Source organism: Pseudophryne corroboree, chromosome 6 (genome assembly GCF_028390025.1).
Source record: "Pseudophryne corroboree isolate aPseCor3 chromosome 6, aPseCor3.hap2, whole genome shotgun sequence".
NCBI classification, from domain to species: Eukaryota; Metazoa; Chordata; class Amphibia; order Anura; family Myobatrachidae; genus Pseudophryne; species Pseudophryne corroboree.
This window is the reverse complement of record NC_086449.1, coordinates 560389885-560412957: the sequence shown is the minus strand read 5'-3', so window position 1 is coordinate 560412957 and position 23073 is coordinate 560389885. Positions and strand designations below refer to the sequence as shown.

Here is a 23073-nt window from a genome sequence, read left to right as displayed (position 1 = left end):
GTCGTTTCCTCCATTTTTTGCAGGCAGGCGTGGATGCAGGCCTGAAATTAGGGTCCATCAAAGTGCAGATTTTGGCTTTATCTATTTTCTTTCAAAAGGAATTGGCCGCCCTTCCTGAGGTTCAGACTTTCGTGAAGGGAGTGCTGCATATCCATCCTCCGTTTGTGCCACCCGTGGCACCGTGGGACCTTGACGTGGTGTTACAATTTCTTATGTCTCACTGGTTTGAACCTTCGCGTAAGGTTGAGTTGAAATTTCTCACTTGGAAAGTGGTCATGCTTTTGGCCTTGGCGTCCGCCAGACGGGTGTTGGAATTGGCGGCTTTGTCTCATAGGAGCCCATATTTGATTTTCCATGTGGATAGAGCGGAATTGAGGACTCGCCAACAATTTCTGCCGAAGGTGGTTTCTTCGTTTCACATCAATCAACCTATTGCGGTGCCTGTGGCTACGGATGCCGTGGCGGTGCCAAAATCTCTCGATGTTGTAAGAGCGTTGAAGATTTATGTCGCCAGAACGGCTCTTGTTAGGAAAACGGAGACTCTGTTTGTCCTGTATGCTTCCAACAAGATTGGAAATCCAGCTACGTGGTCGGGTTCAAACACTTTTGCTAGATTCTACAAGTTTGATACCCTGGCTGATGAGGACCTCGTGTTTGCTCAATCGGTGCTGCAGAGTCGTCCGCACTCTCCCACCCGGTCTGGAGCTTTGGTATAGACCCCATACTCTAGGACGTAAGAGAAAATAGGTTTTTAATACCTACCGGTAAATCCTTTTCTCCTAGTCCGTAGAGGATGCTGGGCGCTCATCCCAGTGCGGACTGTTACATGCAGCTGTATTGTTAGTTGTTGGTTTCGGTTACACAATGGTTGTATATCGGTTTTGTTCAGCTTGTTGCTGTTTTTCGTTCATACTGTTATCTGGTTTTCTTGGTAATCCAGTTGTATGGTGTGTGTGGTGTGAGCTGGTATGTGTCTCACCCTTAGTTTAACAATAATCCTTTTCCTCGAAATGTGCGTCTCCCTGGGCACAGTTCCTATAACTGAGGTCTGGAGGAGGGGCATAGAGGGAGGAGCCAGTTCACACCCAGTCAAAGTCTTAAAGTGCCCATGTCTCCTGCGGATCCCGTCTATACCCCATGGTCCTTTTGGAGTCCCCAGCATCCTCTACGGACTAGGAGAAAAGGATTTACCGGTAGGTATTAAAATCCTATTTTTGCTTCTTAGTCTAATAAAAAACTACATTACATTGCAGACTGATATGGAGATCCAAAGCGATCAAATTTTACAACAGTCTAAGTGATACAATATAGAATACAGTATTGCAGTAGTAGCAGGTGAATCCGAGGGAACACATATTGCAAAGTGTGAGTCAAGCAATCTGGCCAACCTACTTTATAAAGTCTTTCATGGTTCATTGTTTCATTGACCAATTTGATCCAGTACAAAACAATGGGGCAGTTGCTTGTCAAACTAAACTCGGCCGGCTCTACCATTAGGCAGCTGCCTAGGATGCCAGGATCTGGGGGGCGCCACTGAGTCTGCCTATCACAAAATTAAGGATGTCTCTGAAAGAAGCATCCTTGTACTTAGTTCAAGTGGAACTTATAAGTCACACTTTCATCTGAAGGGATGGGAAGTGGGTATTGGTGGTGTTTGGGGGCAGTAGGCTGAAGTTTTGCCTAGGGTGCCGAGAAACCTTGCACTGGCCATGATCACACTCTTGCTATAAAACGCTATACTTACATGATAGTGAGTATAATGATGTTGATTGTGTATTGTTAATCAGTTTTATTTATTTATTGTAGCTTCAACTAAAGTTCATTCAAAATAACTTAATTTTACATGAACTTTACATTTGAATATTATTTATTCCTAAAGCATATATCTCTTAAACAACAAATATGACTTCCCTTATTCACAAAACATTAGACTGCAGTTAATATTTTTTCTCTCGTTTATTAGCCCCTTGTTTCATTCTATAACAAATAAGATTATTGACACATCTCATTTCTGCTAATCGTGTCTTTTTCATAGGTGTTTGCTCGCCGTGCTCTTGGTAAGATCAATGAGCTTAGTCAGCTTGAAAATATGAGTGATTCCTCATACAACGAAGCGACAAAAAAAGCTTTTAAAGAGTCCACTCTTAAGGTAAACAAGTATTTTGTCCGTCTTAGCAAGCAAAGAGTTGGTAGGCGCTAGCTGTGAGTTTTACAATCTCACTAAGATATTCACAGACACAAACAGGTATTATTGTAATCTTGCTACAGTTGTATTGTTAGTGCTATTCAGATATAAACCAATGTATCCCCATAGTTTCCTATAATTCTTAAACACTGATCATTTAAATCTTAATATATGTTTTTATATGTTTGACGTTTTTATACAGTGAAACCAGCAATGGCCTGCACCCAAGATAATAGAGTTCTGAGGTGTAGGAAGGTTAAAATATGTCCCATCCAGTTAGGCACTGCATTGTCCATAGCACTGGGGAGTCTATAGAAGACTGCAGTTCTACAGGGCTACAAGCTTTCTTCTCTCCCTATCCCCCTTTTCTGGAAGTTACTCCATCACCAAATCAAACTTTCTGCCAGTCCTCACAGCTGTAAACATTTCCCAAAACACATCTTTTTACTAAATCCTAACATCCCTCCTCTTTTAGCCTCTTCCACAACCTCCTCCCCACATTGTCTACTTCTGAGTTTTCCTTACAGCTGTGTGCTGCCTTGCTATGAAGCAATGATCTAATGTAGCTGCTGTGTGACCTCACCAGGCTTCTTCTGTATGTACAGTGTGTAAAAAATATTTATGTCACAATTAGTTAAAAATAATGTCTGATACTTGCATCTTATATACATATTTGCTTCAGGTTTACATGACTACTTAGTGTGATATACCAGCCTTCTTTTGCTTGAATATAGCATGTGCTATTAAAAGGTTTTTGACCTGTGTGATTTCAACTCCCAGGAAATATCTGTTCTGTTAAACAGACTTGATTAGGGTTTGGGCGTTTATTAAAAGCTGGATAGGGGTCCTTGGGGTATGGGTGTGACAGAGAAGGAAGGACTCCACCCATAAAGCTCATTTCAGTTTTTAGGACTTCAACCTGAGAGCAGGCTAACTAGGGTTTGCACCTCTAAAAGGCTGATATAAGGTGTGTCAAGGCTTGTCTCAGGAGCTTACTACCTGGGAAAACAGGCAGCAGGCCTGTTAGAAGACAATGTAATTTACTGACTAGTTTAAAATATCTCAGTTAAGAACCTCTGTTTATCACCCCCAGACTGATGGGTTAGTGGAGAGGTTTAACAAAATTAAAAAAAAAACATGGTAAAGAAAGTGGTGGACAGAGATTGCATAGATTAGGATTATTTGCTAATTTATTTATTGTTGGCCATAAGAGAGGTTCTGCAATCCTCTAAAGGGTTTTCACCTTTTGATTTGTTGTTTGGGAGACACTAATTTGTTGTAAGGGGATTACTGGACATTAACAAAGAGAAATGGGAGGGGCAATCCTGTCCATATAAAACTGATATTGAGCATGTTTCACAGATGCAGAAAAGGATTGCTGCAGTGGTGCCGATAGTGAAAGAGCACTTGGAACAGGACCAACAGGCACAGCAGCAGGTGTAAATTACAATCATAATACCCAGTTACGCGTCTTTGCTCTTGGGGACAGAGTGCTTGTTTTGGTTCCCACAGTAGAAAGTAAACTTTTAGCTAAGTGTCAAGGACGCTTTGAAATCCTAGAAAAAGTGGGGGAAGTTAAGTATAAAGTGTACCAGCCTGGGAAAAGAAAGCCAGAACAGATCTGCCATGTAAATCTTGAAAGGATAGAGCAGCTATGTCAGGCATCCCTGTCTCTCCAGTAATCTTAGTGCCTTTGGTTCTCGAAGTAACAATTGCTCAAACCATCTCAACTGTTCAACAGGAGGAGACTAAATAATTTCTCATAACAAATAGTGTTTTGTTTTCAGACATACACAGTAAAACAACAGTTAAAAAACATAACATAATCAATGAATCAGGGGTTAAGGTTGACCTAAAGCCCTATAAAATACCAGAAGCCCAATGGGAATCAGTGTTGGGGGTAATTGAAGAGTGACATAGTGAGTGGTCATGTCCCATTGTGCTTATTCCAAAGCCGGACAGGAGTTTATGCTTCTGCAATGATTTCCGGAAATTGAAGAATGTGTCAAAGTTCATTGCCTACCCAGGGGAGGAACTGTGGGAGGCAGTGGAGTCGGCTGCCGCCGGGCTCCTGACCTCAAGGGGGCACTTATCCTCCACTGTCTCCTGCTGACGATCGCTCACTGCTACTTTTTTTTTTTTAATGATTCTTACAGGCGGAGGAGCTGTGTCCGTGACACGGAAGCTGCCTCCTGTATATACAGAGAGCTGGCACTGGCTGCAGCTAGGGGGAGCTCCAGAGCGCTGCTCCTCCCGGGCCCTTCCAGTTAAGCAAGCCAGCCAAGTGAAGCTCTCTGTTCCTCCATCAGGCTGATGATAGCCAAAGGTAGGCACTGGCCTCAAGCTGCACTGTGGTGGGGAAGGTGTATTTTGGGGTGCTGGGGGGCTTTGATAAATGCTGGAAGCACTGTGTTTTGTGTGTGCATGTTTTAAGTGAGGTGTGTGTGTGCGCGTGTGTGTGTGTGTTTTTAAGGAAAGTTGTGTGTTCAAGTAAAAGAGGTGTGTGTGTAAGTGAGAGGCATGTGTAAGTGAGAGGCATGTGTGTGTGTGAGAGGCATGTGTGTAAGTGTGTAAGTGAGAGGCATGTGTGTGAGAGGCATGTGTAAGTGAGGCATGTGTGTGTCTGTGTGTAAGTGAGAGGCATGTGTGTGAGAGGCATGTGTGTAAGTGTGTAAGTGAGAGGCATGTGTAAGTGAGGCATGTGTGTGTCTGTGTGTAAGTGAGAGGCATGTGTGTGAGAGGCATGTGTGTATGTGTAAGTGAGAGGTGTGTGTGTAAGTGAGAGGCATGTGTGTATGTGTGTGTGTGTGTGTAAGTGAGGCGTGTGTATAAGTGAGAGGCATGCGTGTGTGTAAGTGAGAGGCATGTGTGTGTGTGAGGCATGTGTGTGTAAGTCAGAGGCATGTGTGTGTGAGAGGCACGTGTGAGGCAAGGATTAAAGGAGGCATTTGAGCATTTCTACAGGACTATGGGGGTCATTCTGACCCATTCACACGCAGCGGTTTCTCGCTGTGGTGCGGAATGCGCATGCATGGCGGACACTGTGCGCGTGCGCAACGTTGCCCAGCGACAAAGGTAGCCGAGTTACGTCGCGCCTACCGATGGAAGCGGTCGCAGAGGTGACCGCTAAGAAGATTGACAGGAAGGAGGCATGGCAGGGCGGATCCGGACCGTTGGAGACCGTTTTCGGGGAGTGGTGAGTAAAACGCAGGCGTGTCCAGGACAACAGAGGGCGGAAGTGTGACGCCAAAGCCGGGCCCATCATCGCTGGATCCATCGCACAGGGTAAGTATGTCCAGGGCTGGTCTATTTCTGCTTGAAATTTTTTCAGCTTAGCAGGGCTGCACAAGCGATCGCTCCCCCATAGGCGTGGACTATTGATCGCAGCAGCAGCTAAAAGTTGCTGGCTGCGATCAACTCTGAATGACCACCTATGTACAGAGCACACATCTGATCTGGGTACACGCTACCTTACAAATATATGGAGGGGTGTCCATTTCTGAATGTGTGTGTGTGGCATGTGTGTGTGTAAGTGAGAGGCATGTGTGTGTTTTTAAGTGAAAGAGGCATGTGTGAGAGGCATGTGTGTGTTTTTAAGTGAAAGAGGCATGTGTGAGAGGCATGTTTGTGTTTTTAAGTGAAAGAGGCATGTGTGTGTTTAAGTGAAAGGCGTTTGTGTGTTAAAGTGAAAGCGGTGTATGTTTAAGTGAAAGAGGTGTGTGTGTGCTTTTAAGTTTGTGTGCTTTATATATATATATATATATATATATATAGGCACACCGCTGTGCCAATGCATCTCCATCGAGACCTGCTGGCGGGTGAGGGAGCACTGTAGGTGTACTATAAAGGTATGCCTGTATCTGTTTTTATTGTAATGACTGACTTGGAGTGCGTCCACTTTTTATGTGTATCTATATTACTATTGGGAAAGGTACCTGAGCATGCTACTACTGTTCACCCTGAGTGCCAGACAGTTACATATGGTATGTGTGTGTATATGTAGGGGGGCACCAACGTTTATCATGCCTCCGGGAGACTGAGATGAACTTACGCCACTGTGCCTACCCAATGCCTCAGGTGGATGAATTTATTGAAAGATTAGGAATAGCAAGGTACTTGACAACTCTAGACTTAACCAAAGGGTATTGGCAAGTGCCGTTAACTGAGAATGCCAAAGAAAAGACTGCTTTTTCTGCACCGGAAGGGTTATTCCAATACAAGATGTTGCCATTTAGGTTACATGGGACCCCTGCCACCTTTCAAGGGATGATAGATAGAATTCTAAAGCCCCTTAAAAAGTATGCTGCTGCTTATTTGGATGATGTTATCATCTATAGTCCTGATTGATTTACCCAGAGTACAAGCAGTGTTGGACTCCATCCATAAGGCAGTATTGAAAACCAACCCACAAATGTTTTCTAGGGATGGAAGAATTTAAGTATCTTGGATACACCATTGACAGAGGTTTGATAATGCTCCAACTTAATTAAATTGAAGCAACACAAATTTGGCCATGACTCTTAAATAAGAGCATTCTTAGGAATCACAGGGTATTGTAGAAAGTTTATACACAATTTTGCGACCATTGCTGTCCCACTAATACCAAACCACCAGAATGTGTATGCTCGATGTGCTGACAGAGAATTTTTAATTACCAACTAATTATATAGGTATATGTTTGGATTCATTGGGAATTTAAATAATTGAGAGACTTGCTTTAATAAATAGTTTTTACTAAAGTTTATAATCTTAATAGTAACAGATATAAAACAACAATATATATAATAAAATTGATGTAAATATATTCACATTCAATGACTGAACATCCAGAAAAAGTTCGTCTTAGACAAGAGCCACACACACGCTGCTACACACACGAGCGGGATGGGATGGAGCCGGGTCGGCCAACCTTCCGCTGCTTGTCCGGCTCAGATCGTCTCCGTGTGCAGATAGTAATTGTGGCTGTGATCGTTAAAGGTGTAACACTGTGACAGTCCGTGGCTCAGGGATGTCAGCTCAATCAACAAGGATGACCGGGACGACGTCATCCCGTTCATCCTTGTTGATTGAGCTGACATCCCTGAGCCATGGACCGTCACAGTGTTACACCTGCACACAGAGACGAGCTGAGCCGGACAAGCAGCGGAGGTTGGCCGACCCGGCTCCATTCCATCCCGCTCGTGTGTGTAGCAGCGTCTCTCTGAACACACTGAGACGAGTCGGACAAGCAGCGGAGGTTGACTGACCCGGCTTCATTTCATCCCGCTCGTGTGTGCAGCAGTGTGTCGGAAGCGGCTGCTTCAGAGAGCTGACATATTACTGTGGGCATCTCTAAATTTGAGAAAGGTGTGCCATCCATCCCGCGTATCATTAACAGCCACCGACACAACTAAAGGACATTGTGGAGTCATATATATGGTGAGCATACACCCGACATTTTCATCTTTATTATTGGTATATCACAAATCCCGCAGGATCAGGTAAAATACCTATTGTAATATCCCCTGTACCGGGACGCCGGTAACAGGTGAACTACCATTGCTAGTAACTAATCATATAGCAGGACTTGGTCAATTTGACTGTGAATGCTCACAAGTTGTAGCAATGGTATCCGTTCACATGGTCTACCATGTTATGGTCGACAGTCATTAGGTCGACCACTATTGGTCGACATTGACATGGCCGACATGGACACATGGTCGACACACGTTTTTTTACTTTTTTTTCTTTTAGGGAACTTTTCCATACTTTACGATCCACGTGGACTACGATTGGAACGGTAATCTGTGCCGAGCGAAGCGGTAGCGGAGCGAAGGCACCATGCCCGAAGCATGGCGAGCGAAGCGACGCGGTGCACTAATTGGGGTTCCCAGTCACTTTACGCAAAAAACGACACCATTTGTAAAAACAACAACAACTCGTGTCGACCTTTCACGTGTCGACCATGTGTCAATGTCGACCAATAGTGGTCGACCTAATGACTGTCGACCATAACATGGTCGACCATTCATACCGGAACCTGTAGCAATTTATTGCTATTTACTATTATACGTGACTGTTGCCATCTAAAGAAGTAACACGGGTGGTCTTCAGTATGCCGAATGTCGGGATCCCGGCGCACATTATACCGGCGCCGGAATCCCGACACCCGGCATAATGACAGCTATTCCCCCTCGTGGGGGTCCACGACCCCCCTGGAGGGAGAATAAAATAGTGTGGCGCGCGTAGCGTGCCACCGTGCCCGCAGCGAGCCCGCAAGGGGCTCCTTAGCGCTTGCCACGCTGTCGGTATGCCGGCGGTCGGGCTCCCAGCGACGGTATGCTGGTCGCCGGGAGCCCGAGCGCCGGCATACCGTACTACACCCAAGTAACACAATTGCTATTAAGTATCTGATACGCTCAGTGTATGCCTGGCTCTTGTCTAAGACGGACTTTTTCTGAATGTTCAGTTATTAAATGTGAATATATTTACATAAATTTTATTATATATATTGTTGTTTTATAGCTGTTAGTCTCTCAATTATTTAAATTCCCAATGAATCCAAGCATATAACTATATAATTAGTCGGTAATTAAAAATTCTCTGTCAACACATCGAGCATACACATTCTGGTGGTTTGGTAATTTTCTTCTTTTTGGAGCCTTGTAAAGCTCTTAATTGTGTGCAGCTGATGAGTGCGGGACCTTGTTAATTAATTATTTATTTGCGCTGGGAGGAAGGGTGATTTATTCACCTAATCAGTTTTTGTCCCACTAATAGACCTTACCAAGGGCAAACTGAAACTTATGGTTAAAAGGAGTACTGAAGTAGAAAAAGCTTTTCATGAGTTGAAGGTAGCATTGTGTGCCGAACCAGTTCTAATGACGCCTGACTTTCAAAGGGAATTTGTGGTAGAAACTGATGCATCAGATGTAGGGATAGTTGCGGTCCTGTCCCAGAACAAAAAGGGTGAAGAACATCCTCTTATTTACTTGAGCAGAAAGTTAAATGTACAAGAGAAAAGCTATACCACTGTTGAGAAAGAAGCAGTGGCAATAAAGTGGACATTAGAAACTCTAAGGTACTATTTGCAGGGAAGAAATGTCAAATTGATCACTGGTCATGCCCAATTAAAATGGATGTCTGAGAATAAAGAGAGCAATGGGAGAATGAAAAGATGATTCTTGGCATTGCAAAACGTTACATTTTCAGTAGGGCACAGGCCAGGAAGCCAACTAGCCAATGCAGATTCTTTCGCTCGTGTTTTTGTTTGGGGGCTGCAGTTGTTCCGTCCCACAGGTCGAAACAAAGAGAGGGGAGATATGTGATAAAAGGACTGGTAAAGTGATAAACAGGAAATATGTTTGTCCCAGGTTTTTGACCTATGTGATTTCGACCCCCAGGAAAAGTCTGTTCTGCTAAACAAGGTTACAGTTTGGGTTTTCACTAAAAGCCGGATAAGGGGTCCTGGGGGTATGGGTGTGACAGAGAGGGGAGGGCTCCACTCTCTAAAGCCCTGTTCTAGTTTTTAGACCTTCAGCCTGAGAGCTAGCTAATTAGTACCTGCACCTGTAAGAGACTGATATAAGCTGTGTCAGGGCTTGGCTCAGGGGCTCACTACCTGAGAAAACAAGCAGCAGGCCTGTTTTGAGACACTGTGATTTACTTACTGTAAGTACTGTGTATATGTCTGTGTTTGTGTTAGGGGCATTAGATCCTACTACTCTAAGAGAGGGAATCTGTTATGTCTAGTTAGTGGGCGAGCAAGGATTTATATTTTCTTTTATACTGCACAATAAAACTAGCCATAGGACTGGAGTACTGTTTTCCTGGCTGCTATGTGTTCGGAGGAACCCACCTACCCCAGGAGTGGGCCCCAGTACCATGATCTTCTCTCTCTCTCTCTCTCTCTCTCTCTCTCTCTCTCTCTCTCTCTCTCTCTCTCTCTCTCTCTCTCTCTATATATATATATATATATATATATATATATATATATATTGTACATTGATGTGTTCAACACAGTCAGTTTGACCAGTTGCCTTTTTGCCATTCAGATCGACTGTTAGATGGTGATCTCATTTGACTGACATCTGATAGATCCTGGTTGTGATAGATGGCCTTGTAGTGTTCATACACACTCCGATTCGTCATCAGTTGGTGATCTGAGTGTGTAACAGGGCTTAAATGGCTTTCAAAACACTTTTGTGTGTAGGCTCTGTAACTGTGCCCTCAGCTACTCCCCTAATTCTTTTGCCCTACAGTTTACCTGGATGTGTATAATTGCAATTTTCTAATATTCTACTTGTGTAATAGTTTGTAAAGTCTTCCTAAAAATGCAGAAATTGAAATTAGTAATAGTGGATAAAGAGGGTAATTCAGATCTGATCGCTGAGCAGCGATTTTTGCAGTCCTGTTATCAGATAGTCGCCGCCTACAGGGGGAGTGTATTTTCTCTGTGCAAGTGTGCAATCGCATGTGTAGCAGAGATGCACAAACTGATTTTGACTTACTCTTCCAGTGCGATCAGAACAGGCTGTTAGGGACCGGAGCTGACGTCAGACACCATCCCTGAAAATGCTTGGGCACGCCTGCATTTTCCCGAACACTCCCTGCCACCCACAAACGTCCTCTTCCTGTCAATTTCCTTGCGAACGCCCGTGCGAAAATATCCTTCGCACCATCCTGTCGCAGAACGCAGGTGCCCGTTGCAGCCATGCGAAGCGCCGGTGCAGTGCGGTGCATACGCATGTGCAGTTCAGAAAATGCACAGCAGCGATCAGATCTGAATGACCCCCAAAGTTACTACTTTAATTTATTTTAAGGCTATTAAAAAAATATGTTTTCAAAGGTCACAGAACACTTCAAGAGAAAGTGAGGGTAAAAGCACATGCTGAAGAGTATTAATGCGATTTCTTCTTATACACTCAGGACCTGATGCTGAGGTGGACTAAAATAAGCAAATTGGCTTGGTATTTACAGTGCATCCGGAAAGTATTCACAGGGTTTTACTTTTCCACATTTTGTTATGTTACAGCCTTACTCCAAAATGGAATAAATAAATTTTTTCCCCTCAAAATTCTACACGCAATACTCCATAATGACAACGTGAAAAAGTTTTTTTGAGATTTTTGCAAATATTTAAAAATAAAAAACTAAGAAATCACATGTACATAAGTATTCACAGCCTTTGCCATGAAGTTCAAAATTGAGCTCAGGTGCATCCTGTTTCCACTGATCATCCTTGAGATGTTCCTACAGCTTAATTGGAGTCCACCTGTGGTAAATTCAGTTGATTGCACATGATTTGGAAAGGCACACACCTGTCTATATAAGGTCCCACACTTGAGAGTGCATGTCTGAACGCAAACAAAGCATGAAGTCAAAGGAATTGTCTTTAGACCTCTGAGATAGGATTGTCTCGAGGCACAAATCTGGGGAAGTGTACAGAAAAATATCTGCTGCTTTGAAGATCCCAATGAGCACATTGGCCTCCATCATCCATAAATGGAAGAAGTACGGAACCACCAGGACTCTTCCTAGAGCTGGCCGGCCGTCTAAACTGGGCGATCAGGGGAGAAGGGCCCTAGTCAGGGAGGTGACTAAGAACCCGATGGTCACTCTGTCAGAGCTGCAGCATTCCTCTGTGGAGAGAGGAGAACCTTCCAGAGGGACAACCATCTTTGCAGCAATCCACCAATCAGGCCTGTATGGTAGAGTGGTGACCAGACGCAAGCCACTCCTTAGTAAAAAGCACATGTCAGCCCGCCTGGAGTTTTCCAAAATGCACCTGAAGGACTCTGACCATGAGAAATAAAATTCACTGGTCTGATGAGACAAAGATTGAACGCTTTGGCATGAATGCCAGGCGTCATGTTTGGAGGAAACCAGGCACCGATCATCACCAGGCCAATACCATCCCTACAGTGAAGCATGGTGATGGCAGCATCTTGCTGTGGGGATGTTTTTCAGTGTCAGGAACTGGGAGACTAGTCAGGATAGAGGGAAAGATGAATGCAGCAATGTACAGAGACATCCTGGATGAAAACCTGCTCCAGAGCGCTCTTGACCACAGACTGGGGGACGGTTAATCTTTCAGCAGGACATCAACCCTAAGCACACAGCCAATATATCAAAGGAGTGGCTTCAGGACAACTCTGTGAATGTCCTTGAGTGGCCCAGACAGAGCCCAGACTTGAATCCGATTGAACATCTCTGGAAAGATCTGAAAATGGCTGTGCACCGACGCTTCCCATCCAACCTGATGAAGCTTGAGAGTTGCTGCAAAGAGGAATGGGCGAAATTGCCCAAAGATAGGTGTGCCAAGCTTGTTGCATCATATTCAAAAAGACTTGAGGCTCTAATTGCTGCCAAAGGTGCATCAACAAAGTATTGAGCAAAGGCTGTGAATACTTATGTACATGTGATTTCTTTTTTTAATTTTTTTTATAAATTAGCAAAAATCTAAATAAAACCCTTTTCCACGTCATCATTATGGGGTATTGTGTGTAGAATTTTGAATTTATTCAATTTTGGAACTAGGCTGTAACATAATAAAATGTGGAAACAGTGAAGTGCTGTGAATACTTTCCGGATGCACTGTATGTGACTCTTTTTCTTATGACCACTTTATTAAACCGCATTCTTTCTGTGCTTAATTTGATGTGGTTTAATAAAGCTAGATATTATGTGCCAGAGTGGGTTCTATTGTTTGCAAGCGCAAATAGAGAATGATTACATGTTTATAAAGATGGATGATGGATAGTTATTGAATTGATTCAATGGGAGGCATTTTTCTGCATTTCTCCGTTTTTATTTTTTTATTTATTTTAATAACAATCTGAAAAGAAGACCAGAAAATGCTGGTCGAAGATCAACCATGATATGAGAATAGAGTACAACTTGTACAGACCACCTGCATGATTACAAGTAAATCTTACAGTGTATCATTAGTTCCTTGTATGTGCCAATTTTCCACAGATTGTGTATTGTTCCAATCAATAATGTGATCCCTGAATGCTGTCATGTACAGTTATGCTATTTTATAAGATTAACCTCATGTGATTCTTTATCAGATGGCAGTAATGATTTTCAAAAGAGCAGTGTTCGAATCTAGAAGAAAACCAAAGGGCATACTTCGCCCAAAACTAAAAAGTAACCTGAAAGAAGCAGAAAAGGTTGGTTTGGGAACGTATATGTATATTATTGTATTATTGTAGTATTTGTAGTATTTTTGCGATTTGTCTAATGTTTTACATTGTACTCTTCTATCATACGAAACAATGGATATAAAATTGTGTGGTTGAATATTATACACATTGATATTCTTTTGAATAAAATACATCTATCTTATTAATAGGCCCAGGATTTTTAGGATCTAAAAAACTAAATTTAGGTTTTTTACAATCCATGTATTACGATTTTATAGGTTTTAAAAATCAAATTTTAAGAATTTAAATGTTGTATGAAAATAAAACAAAACCATGCAACATATCATTATGTTTGAAACACTGTGCCTTTATTACAGATGTGTCCTGCTCAGAGGCGTAACTAAGGGGGTCGAGCAGGGCACGTGCCCTGGGCGCCTTGGCAGGCCCAGCAGAGCATCATTCCCACTCGCCCCCTGCTATTGTAGCTCTGCTCCCGGGCTGTCCCCCTGCTATGTGAGGGGAGGAGAGTGCAGCGCCTCTCCTGCCCCTCAGTGTGCTGTGTCTGGTCTCCGGTGGCGACGGCGAGTTTCCGTGGTTTGGTTTGTTATCCAATCAGAGCTCGTGGACCGGCTCCTGATTGGCTGCCGGTCCGCGAGCTATGATTGGCTAACGAACCGGAGCCAAGATACCCGCGGCCGGCAGCCGGAGACCGGACTTCATGGTGCATTGAGTGGCAGAAGAGGCGCTGCGTTCTCCCTTCCCTCAAATAGCAGAAAGCAGTGGCCTTGGCAGTGCCAGCGCTGAGAGCAGTGAGTGGGGTAGGGGGGAGGGAAAGGGGGGGGGGAATATGTATCTGGCAATGTATATCTCTGTGGGGCAATGTGTATATCTGTGGGGCAATGTGTATCTGGCAATGTGGGGCAATGTGTATCTCTGAGGGGTAATGTGCGTCTGCAAATGTGGGGCAATGTGTATCTGGCACTGTGGGGCAATGTGTATCTGGCACTGTGGGGCAGTGTGTATCTGGGGGGCAGTGTGTATCTGGCACTGTGGGGCAGAGTGCATCTGGCACTGTGGGGCAGAGTGCATCTGGCACTGTGGGGCAGAGTGCATCTGGCACTGTGGGGCAGAGTGCATCCGGCACTGTGGGGCAATGTGTATCTGGCACTGTGGGGCAATGTGTATCTGGCACTGTGTGTACTGTGTAAAAAGGGGACTCTACGGACGTAATGTGCAAAAACTGAATGATAGTGTGCTGAGAGACAACACAAGGGGGAGGTGATAGTGTGCTGAGAGACGACGCAGGGGGTAGGTATAAGTCGTGTTGGCACGCCTCATTTTCACTGGCCACACCCCTTATGGTATGTGACCACGCCCTTTTTGCTGCATGGCCACGTCCCTTTTTTTCCAAGGCACGCACATATACTTTTTTGCTGTACATTTTTTTTATTACTATTAATTTTTTTTTTTTTTTTTTTTTTGGGGGGGGCACTCTTCATCTTGTCCTGGGCTCCAAAAACCCTAGTTACGCCTCTGGTCCTGCTGCCATACCTACCAACTGTCCCGATTTTCGCGGGACAATCCCTTTTTTGGTGGGAGAATAGCTGATGTGCGCATGCACACAGCGTCTATTCATGTGAGACAGAGGGACTGAGCAGTCTAGTTTTAAGAGAGGATCCACGTGCAGCCTCCAACGCTGGCCTCCTCCCCTCCGGCAGCAAGTAGATTCTGGCATTATGCACCTTGTTGCCGGGGACATCTCCAGTGTGCATTCATAAATCACTCGGAAATGGCTGCAGTGGCCATATTACAAGTGATTTATGTCTGCAATGCAGGGCCACCACCGCGGGACATCAGAGGGGTAAGTATAATATGTGGGTGCAGGGTGTGCTTTGTGGGCTCCCTTGGACCCAGAAGCATGTGTGCACGCAGTGCACACCATGAACCCATTATAGAAATGCCTATGGGCTAGGGGCATAACCAGCAGCTCACAGAGTGCTGAATTTGCCCCCACAATGACAAAACGGGAGGTGTGACTCGCAACAGCGGAATTCCTGTGAAGCCACACTTTACATTTGTCACGCCTTCTTTTCAGGCGCGCGCACACCCAGATTAGGTTATTTTAGGTCCTGTAGAAATTAAGTATGTTATTCCCTGATACATAAAACATAAAAGGAAACTGAAATTCTGAGTGTACTGGGAAAGGAGTAGAATAGATTAGAACCTAAAAATCCTTACCGTGCATCCGGAAAGTATTCACAGCACTTCACTTTTTCCACATTTTGTTATGTTACAGCCTTATTCAAAAATAGAATAAATTCATTTTTCCCTCAAAATTCTACACACAATACCCCATAATGACAACGTAAAAAAACGTGTTTTTTTTTTGTGATTTTTGCAAATGTATTAAAAATAAAAAACTAAGAAATCGCATGTACATAAGTATTCACAGCCTTTGCCATTACGCTCAAAATTGAGCTCAGGTGCATCCTGTTTCCACTGATCCTCCTTGAGATGTCCCCTCAGCTTAATTGGAGTCCACCTGTGGTAAATTCAGATGATTGGACTTGATTTGGAAAGGCACACACCTGTCTACATAAGGTCCCACACTTGACAGTGCATGTCTGAGCACAAACCAAGCATGAAGTCAAAGGAATTGTCTGTAGACCTCCGAGATAGGATTGTCTCGAGGCACAAATCTGTGGAAGGGTACAGAAAAATATCTGCTGCTTTGAAGGTCCCAATGAGCACAGTGGCCTCCATCATCCGTAAATGGAAGAAGTTTCGGAAACCCCCAGGACTCTTCCTAGAGCTGGCCGGTCGTCTAAACTGAGAGTTCGGGGGAGAAGGGCCCTAGTCAGGGAGGTGACCAAGAATCCGATGGTCACTCTTTCAGAGATACAGCATTCATCTGTGGAAAGAAGAGAACCTTCCAGAAGGACAACCATCTCTGCAGCAATCCACCGATCAGGCCTGTATGGTAGAGTGGTGGCCAGATGGAAGCCACTCCTTAGTAAAAAAGCACATGGCAGCCCACCTGGAGTTTGCCAAAAGTCACCTGAAGGACTCTCAGACCATGAGAAACAAAATTCTCTCGTCTGATGAGACAAAGATTGAACTCTTTGGCGTGAATGCCAGGCATCATGTTTCGAGGAAACCAAGCACGGCTCATCACCAGTCCTACAGTGAAGCATTGTGGGGCAGCATCATGCTGTGGGGATGTTTTTCAGCGGCAGCAACTGGGAGACTAGTCAGTATAGAGGGAAAGATGAATGCAGCAATGTACAGATACATCCTGGATGAAAACCTGCTCCAGAGCACTCTTGACCTCAGATTGGGGCGACGGTTCATCTTTCAGCAGGACTACGACCCTAAGCACACAACTAAGATATTTAAGGAGTGGCATCAGAACAACTCTGTGAATGTCCTTGAGTGGCCCAGCCAGAGCCCAGACTTGAATCTGATAGAACATCTCTGGAGAGATCTGAAAATGGCTGTGCACTGATGCTTCCCATCCAACCTGATGGAACTTGTGAGGTGCTGCAAAGAGGAATGGGCGAAACTGGCCAAAGATAGGTGTGCCAAGCTTGTGGCATCATATTCAAAAAGACCTAAGTCTGTAATTGCTGCCAAAGGTTCATCAACAAAGTATTGAGGAAAGGCTGTGAATACTTATGTACATGTTATTTCTTAGTTTTTTTATTTTTAATAAATTAGCAAAAATCTCAAAAACACTTTTTCCCACAATGTCACGTTGGGGTATTGGGGGTATTGTGTGTAGAATTTTGAGGGAAAATATTAATTTATTCCATTTCGGAATAAGGCTGTAACATATCAAAATGTGAAACAAGTGAAGCGTTGTGAATACTTTTCTTGATGTACTATACTTATTAATGGCATCTAAACCATTTTTGGTTTGTGTCCAACTTAATATTTCAAACAAGATGTGAATACGAATAAGTTACCACCTCCTTGCGTGTCATGTCTAATAGTGCACCGTCTCCTTGGTGCTGGTTATATCACAATATAACTATGATCAGATTTTATCATGTTTGGCAGAATTATTTCCAGAAGGCAATTCTTATGGTTTACATATTTTAACCCCAGTTACCATGGCCTCGTACAAACACTGAACGGCTTCTGATAGAGATGTTTGGAAACAATGCCTCCCAGTTCCTTGCTATTCTAGAAGCTCTGGCAGACAGTAATAGACGACTGTTTCAGGCTGGACCTCCGCTACCTGATGAACCCGAAATACATGATGTGATTGCAGAGCTTTTTTTTGCAGGAATTGACATTCTTTCAGGTAATTTTTGTCATTAATAAAATAAGTAAGCCATTTTTTATGTTTAAAAAAAAAAGGAAAAGAAAACAAAATATACAGTGTAGGCAATATAATACAGTATCACGCAAAGCCAGATAACCATGAAAATGGTATATATGGATATTAGAAGTCATTAAGAACCATAGAAGGCACAAGGCTGTAGGCATGCAACTATGAATAAATATTCAACTTATTCTGCAGAATGTAAAGTAAGAAATGTGTAATTCCGTGTAACAAATAGGTGTTCCTACATCCATTACGGTTTATATGAATTGTATTTACCTATATTACTGTAATTTGCATTTTATACTGAAGTACAAATACATTGCATCAATAGAAGTCTTGCAAGAATACACCATGATACTGTAAGGTTTTATGTAAAGATGCATAGTAAATAGAATACAGAAAACAGTTATAATCTAATCTTGTGCTTACTGAGCTGTTTATTGGGATTGGTATTGGGAGATCGTGGCCAGGATCCCGGAGGTCAGACCCACGTCTCTCCGCCATACCATCACCTCCCACCTACGTTGTTTCTCATCCACACCATCATCCCCTCCCTGAGTCATCTTTCTGCCACGCAATCACCTCTTGTCTGCATCTCTCACCATCCCCCCCCCCTTCACTCTGTCCCTCTCAGTCTCCCACCCTTCACTCTGTGTCTCTCAGCCTGCCCCCCATCACTCTGCCTTTCATCCTTACCCCTTCAGTCTGTGCCACTCAGCCTTCACTGTGTCTCTCAGCCTGCCCCCTTCACCCTGTGCCTGTCAGCCTACCACCTTTCACTCTGTCTCTCAACCTACCACCCTTTACTCTGTGTCTCTCAGCCTGCCCCCCATCACTCTGCCTTTCATCCTTACCCCTTCAGTCTGTGCCACTCAGCCTTCACTGTGTCTCTCAGCCTGCCCCCTTCACCCTGTGCCTGTCAGCCTACCACCTTTCACTCTGTCTCTCAACCTACCACCCTTCACTCTGTGTCTCTCAGCCTGCCCCCCATCACTCTGCCTTTCAACCTTACCCCTTCACTTTGTGCCTTTCAGCCTTCACTGTGTCTCTCAGCCTGCCCCCTTCACCCTATGCCTCTCAGCCTACTACCCGTCACTCTGTGTCTCTCAACCTACCACCCTTTACTCTGTGTCTCTCAGCCTGCACCCCTCACTCTATGCCTCTCAGCCTGCCCCCCCATCACTCTGCCTCTCAGCCTCACCCCTTCACCCTGTGCCTCTCAGCCTCCACCTCCACCTTGTCTTTCAGCTGCATCTCCCTTGTCTCTTAGCAAGGTGTACAGACTACAGTGGGTATGCCGTTCCAAGCAGCTCTGCAACAATGCTACAGGCTGCAGGGTGCCATTACTGCCATGGGTTAACAGTGGTGCCACCCTCAGGGCCTTGCTCCTTGGCAACAGCACTGTTCACATATCCCAAGTTATGGCCCTCCGCTTACCCTAATGCTAACCCTAATTCTAATGTCGACATTTTGCAAATGTCAACAGGGTTGATTTTCACATTTTAATCATGCCAACATCACATTTAGCATTCAATGTTGACAATCTGCATACTGTACTGACTGTTCCCTAAATAGGCCGCGACACCTATTGCAGAGAATGTAAGCTACAATGCTATAAACCTAAAAATGAAAATATATTTTTCTTCTTTATTTCCTGCATTTTGTACCAGGTGGAGGACATAAAGCTGAGCGTGGTACTGTGGGTAACCCCCAGGGTGAGCTGGATAAATTGTTGAAAATGTCCTCTCTTCTGGAGCTAGCAGTGGAGGGTGAGGATTTAATGTTCAGACTCTGTAATGTGGTATATTTGGGATCCGGTCTGAAGATCGACAGTGTCTAGGTCGACAATGTTTAGGTCGACCACTATAGGTCGACAGTCACTAGGTCGACATGGATGGAAGGTCGACAGGGTTTCTAGGTCGACATGGGCTAGGTCGACAGGTCTAAAGGTCGACATGAGTTTTTCAAAAATATTTTTTATTTTTTTTATTTTTTCATACTTAACGATCCATGTGGACTACGATTGGAACGGTAAAGTGTGCCGAGCGAAGCGGTAGCGGAGCGAAGGCACCATGCGAGGGGACGCGGTGCACTAATTTGGGATCCCGGTCACTCTACGAAGAAAACGACACACAAAAAAAAAAATCCTCATGTCGACCTTTAGACCTGTCGACCTAGCACATGTCGACCTAGAAACCCTGTCGACCTTCCATCCATGTCGACCTGGTGACTGTCGACCTATAGTGGTCGACCTAAACATTGTCGACCTAGACACTGTCGATTTGATGAACCACACCCGTATATTTACCTGCAGTTCTAGACACCAATGGTCCTTGCATAGAAAAACCACTCAAGAGGTGTTCATATTTTGTAGCAAAGTACATTTTTTATTTTTAAGTATAGACCAGTGTTTCACAAACTGTGTGTCTGGGCACCCTGGGGTGACGCAAGGCTCTCGCAGGGGTGCCTCGGGTTGGTGCTAGTGGCTGCCAATCATAAAACACGTGGACACTTAGGACCACAGCTATATCCACCACAATATAACTGAACCTTAGGGTAACAGGTAGACACAATGGGGGTCATTCCGACCCATTCGCACGCAGCGGTTCTTCGCTGCAGTGCAAATGGGACTGGACTGCGGCTGCGCGGCGCCCGCAATGCGCTCGCGCATCATTGCCATTGCCGGGCAGCAACTCCGCCAGCACAGAAAGTGATCGCAGCGGCGATCGCATGAAGACTGACAGGCGGGAGGCAATCCGGGGCGTCAACTGACCGTTTTCAAGGCGAGGTGAGGCAAACGCAGGCGGATCCAGGCGTTTGGAGGGCAGATGTCTGACGTCAATCCCGGGACCTTGCAGGAAACTTTTTTAGCGTAGCAGGGCTGCAAAGCGATCACAGCCTTGCTATGCTACAATACACACCCCCATAGGAGGCGTCAAGTTGATCGCATGAGCAGCAAAAAGTTGCTACGTTCAATCAACTCGGAATGAGGGCCAATATACTTAATGTAATATATTTTTTTAATTTATCAATAAGAACTTTTGGCCTAACAATGCTGATACTCTAGGGCGCTGTGATTCAAGAACGTTTGAACCACAGGTATACAGTAGACTCATATTCCTAATGTTATACACTAATTACTATTCTGGACGATCAGGATATACATTGACCCTGCATAGGCTAGCCAGTATAACTAACAGTGAATGGTGTTGATTTTTATTTTCCTGTAATGTCCTAACCATACTTGCCTACTCTCCCAGAAGCTGCGGGAGGCTCCCGTTTTTTGGGGTAGCCCCCCGCACCCCCGGAAGAGTAGGCAGGTCTACCGCATCCTAGTGATGCTGGCAGGATGGAGAGATACTCTCCCATGTTCGCAGGTCCGTGAAGTGGGGAAGGGGTTAAAATGAAACGAATAGCGTCATTTTAGCCCCACCCCCTTCCCGTGGACCTGCAAATTGCTGTGTTTTCTTGATGCGAGGTTGTGGCTTGCTGATGTCATATCCCAGCTCCGCCCCCTGAAGTCTCCTGCAGCGTCTACTCTCCGGGCTTCTCCCGGAGAGGAGAAATTCAATGTAGGCAAGTATCGTCCTAACACTCTGTCAGGTGAGCCTTAAACCAGGAAGCATGTCTTCTGTTCAACATTGTTGTGATAGCAATTTCAGTGTTTATAATTCTTAGTGATAGAGTAGGACTGACCAGATGGGGAAGACTTTGGTTCACTTAACAAATGTTGCAACAATTGAAACATACTGTACATTGCCGGTGTATAAAGTATAGATAGTACAGCTTGGAGCACTAGTGGATTTATAATGGGTGCAGTGTGTGCGTTGCACACAGGCCTCCGGGATCCTAGGGGGCCCACACCACATACCCTGCACACATTTTTTTCAATACTTACCCTCAGGAGTCCTGCGTCGCAGCAGCATCACTGCAGAACTAACTGGGAAAGTGAGCAGCAGGCATTATCCCGCTGTTTTGCACATGGGCAGTAGGAAAATCACTGAGAAAATAGTCACTGCACCATTTTCCAAGGGACCTGTGCATGCACACTAGACTCTGGGACAGCGCTATGGTCCCCTAGTGACCCTAGTGCCCAGAGTCAAGAGTGCTGCTAGCTATAGAGGTGGGGGCCAAGAAGGCGACTGCACACAGGCCTCCTCCTCTCTGAAGTTGCCCCCTATATACATGCATACATTGCACACATGTATCCCATTGTTTTGTTTTAGCAGTATTTGGCAAATTTAGGTGAAATTGTACATGTTTTATCCTTTCTTCTATTCTTTCAATTACATTTGCTAATAACGTTTGTCCTTAACTATTTGGTCTGCTATCTTTAAATGTTCTTTCTTCCTGCTGTCCGAACAATTTTTATGACTTTGTATACACTGGTATTTATGGAACCAGCTCTGTCTGCTTTGATACATGTGTAACTGCATCTAAAAGTAGTATGTTTGCATAGAGAAAGTCTGCTCTGTCATTCAGGAATGTTGTACTACAGCCTCGAATAATCATAAATCCAAATCCGAGTCTGAACTTGGTTTGTAGAATGCTGCATCTGAATGTTATACATATATTATCTCAGTCTCAAGCCCAAGAAGCAGACAAGAAAAGCGAGAGTGCATGTAACATAACTGATGGCTTCATTGTGTGTAGTAAGATAAATATACTGCAATAGGCAAGAAATAAATCATTCAAAAACAAATGTTCGCCAAGCATCCTAGGAGATTCACAAGATGCCAGACACAGCCAAAGGCGGCATTACATTGTTTAAAACTAGTTTAAATGTTCCCACTGCCACATACAATTCATACTGTGACTGATGATATATTAATAACAAAGTCTTGAAATGCAATTGTGCTGTCTGTGTATTTTGTACATAGTTTTTTCCATTCTTTCTTTTTAATATTTTTCTGTTTTAGAAAACAATGCCGTATCTGCAGAAGCTGCTGTGAAGTTTTCTAAGTTGGCGTTTAGCTATGAGAATTGGGATGTGTTTGATGCTCTTATAGCTCCATTATATACCTTTCTAAAGGTAAAAACGTCAAATATCGCATACAATTTTTTTCATTATAAGGGGCATATCAGACATTTGTATCAACACAAATGTGACATACTGACTGTACTGTAACTAGCCCAAGCAATTTACAAACTGACTTCAGACTGAAATAGATCCAAATACTTATTTCTGTAATTTAGCCCTTGTGGAAAGCATCAGTGGAACAGACCTCACACAGGGGCAAATAGGCCAATCAGAGTGGTCCCTAGTTACCATGTTTCTTTTATTGTTTTTACATTTTATTAGTTATACTGTATTTATAAAGTAATAATGTAGTTACATTACAATGTTGTAAACTCTATAGACCAGTTAACCAAGTTTTACCTTTGCAGTCCAGGTTTTAAGGATAGCCTTGCTTGAGCACAGGTGACTTTAT

At 44.1% G+C, this 23073-nt stretch overlaps 1 protein-coding gene across 3 annotated transcripts in view; it reads left to right on the top strand.

The window, feature by feature from the left end:
- CFAP54 (cilia and flagella associated protein 54) overlaps positions 1 to 23073 on the top strand; it is a 736502-nt gene that overhangs the window by 104249 nt on the left and 609180 nt on the right. For 2 of the 3 annotated variants that reach the window (XM_063927746.1, XM_063927748.1), the window contains exons 7-11: positions 2036 to 2149; positions 13237 to 13338; positions 17419 to 17617; positions 19312 to 19410; positions 22561 to 22673. In XM_063927746.1, coding sequence (XP_063783816.1) covers positions 2036 to 2149; positions 13237 to 13338; positions 17419 to 17617; positions 19312 to 19410; positions 22561 to 22673 — 627 coding nt within the window. The remainder of the gene's footprint in view (positions 1 to 2035; positions 2150 to 13236; positions 13339 to 17418; positions 17618 to 19311; positions 19411 to 22560; positions 22674 to 23073) is intronic. The other variant, XM_063927747.1, reaches the window with a different exon arrangement.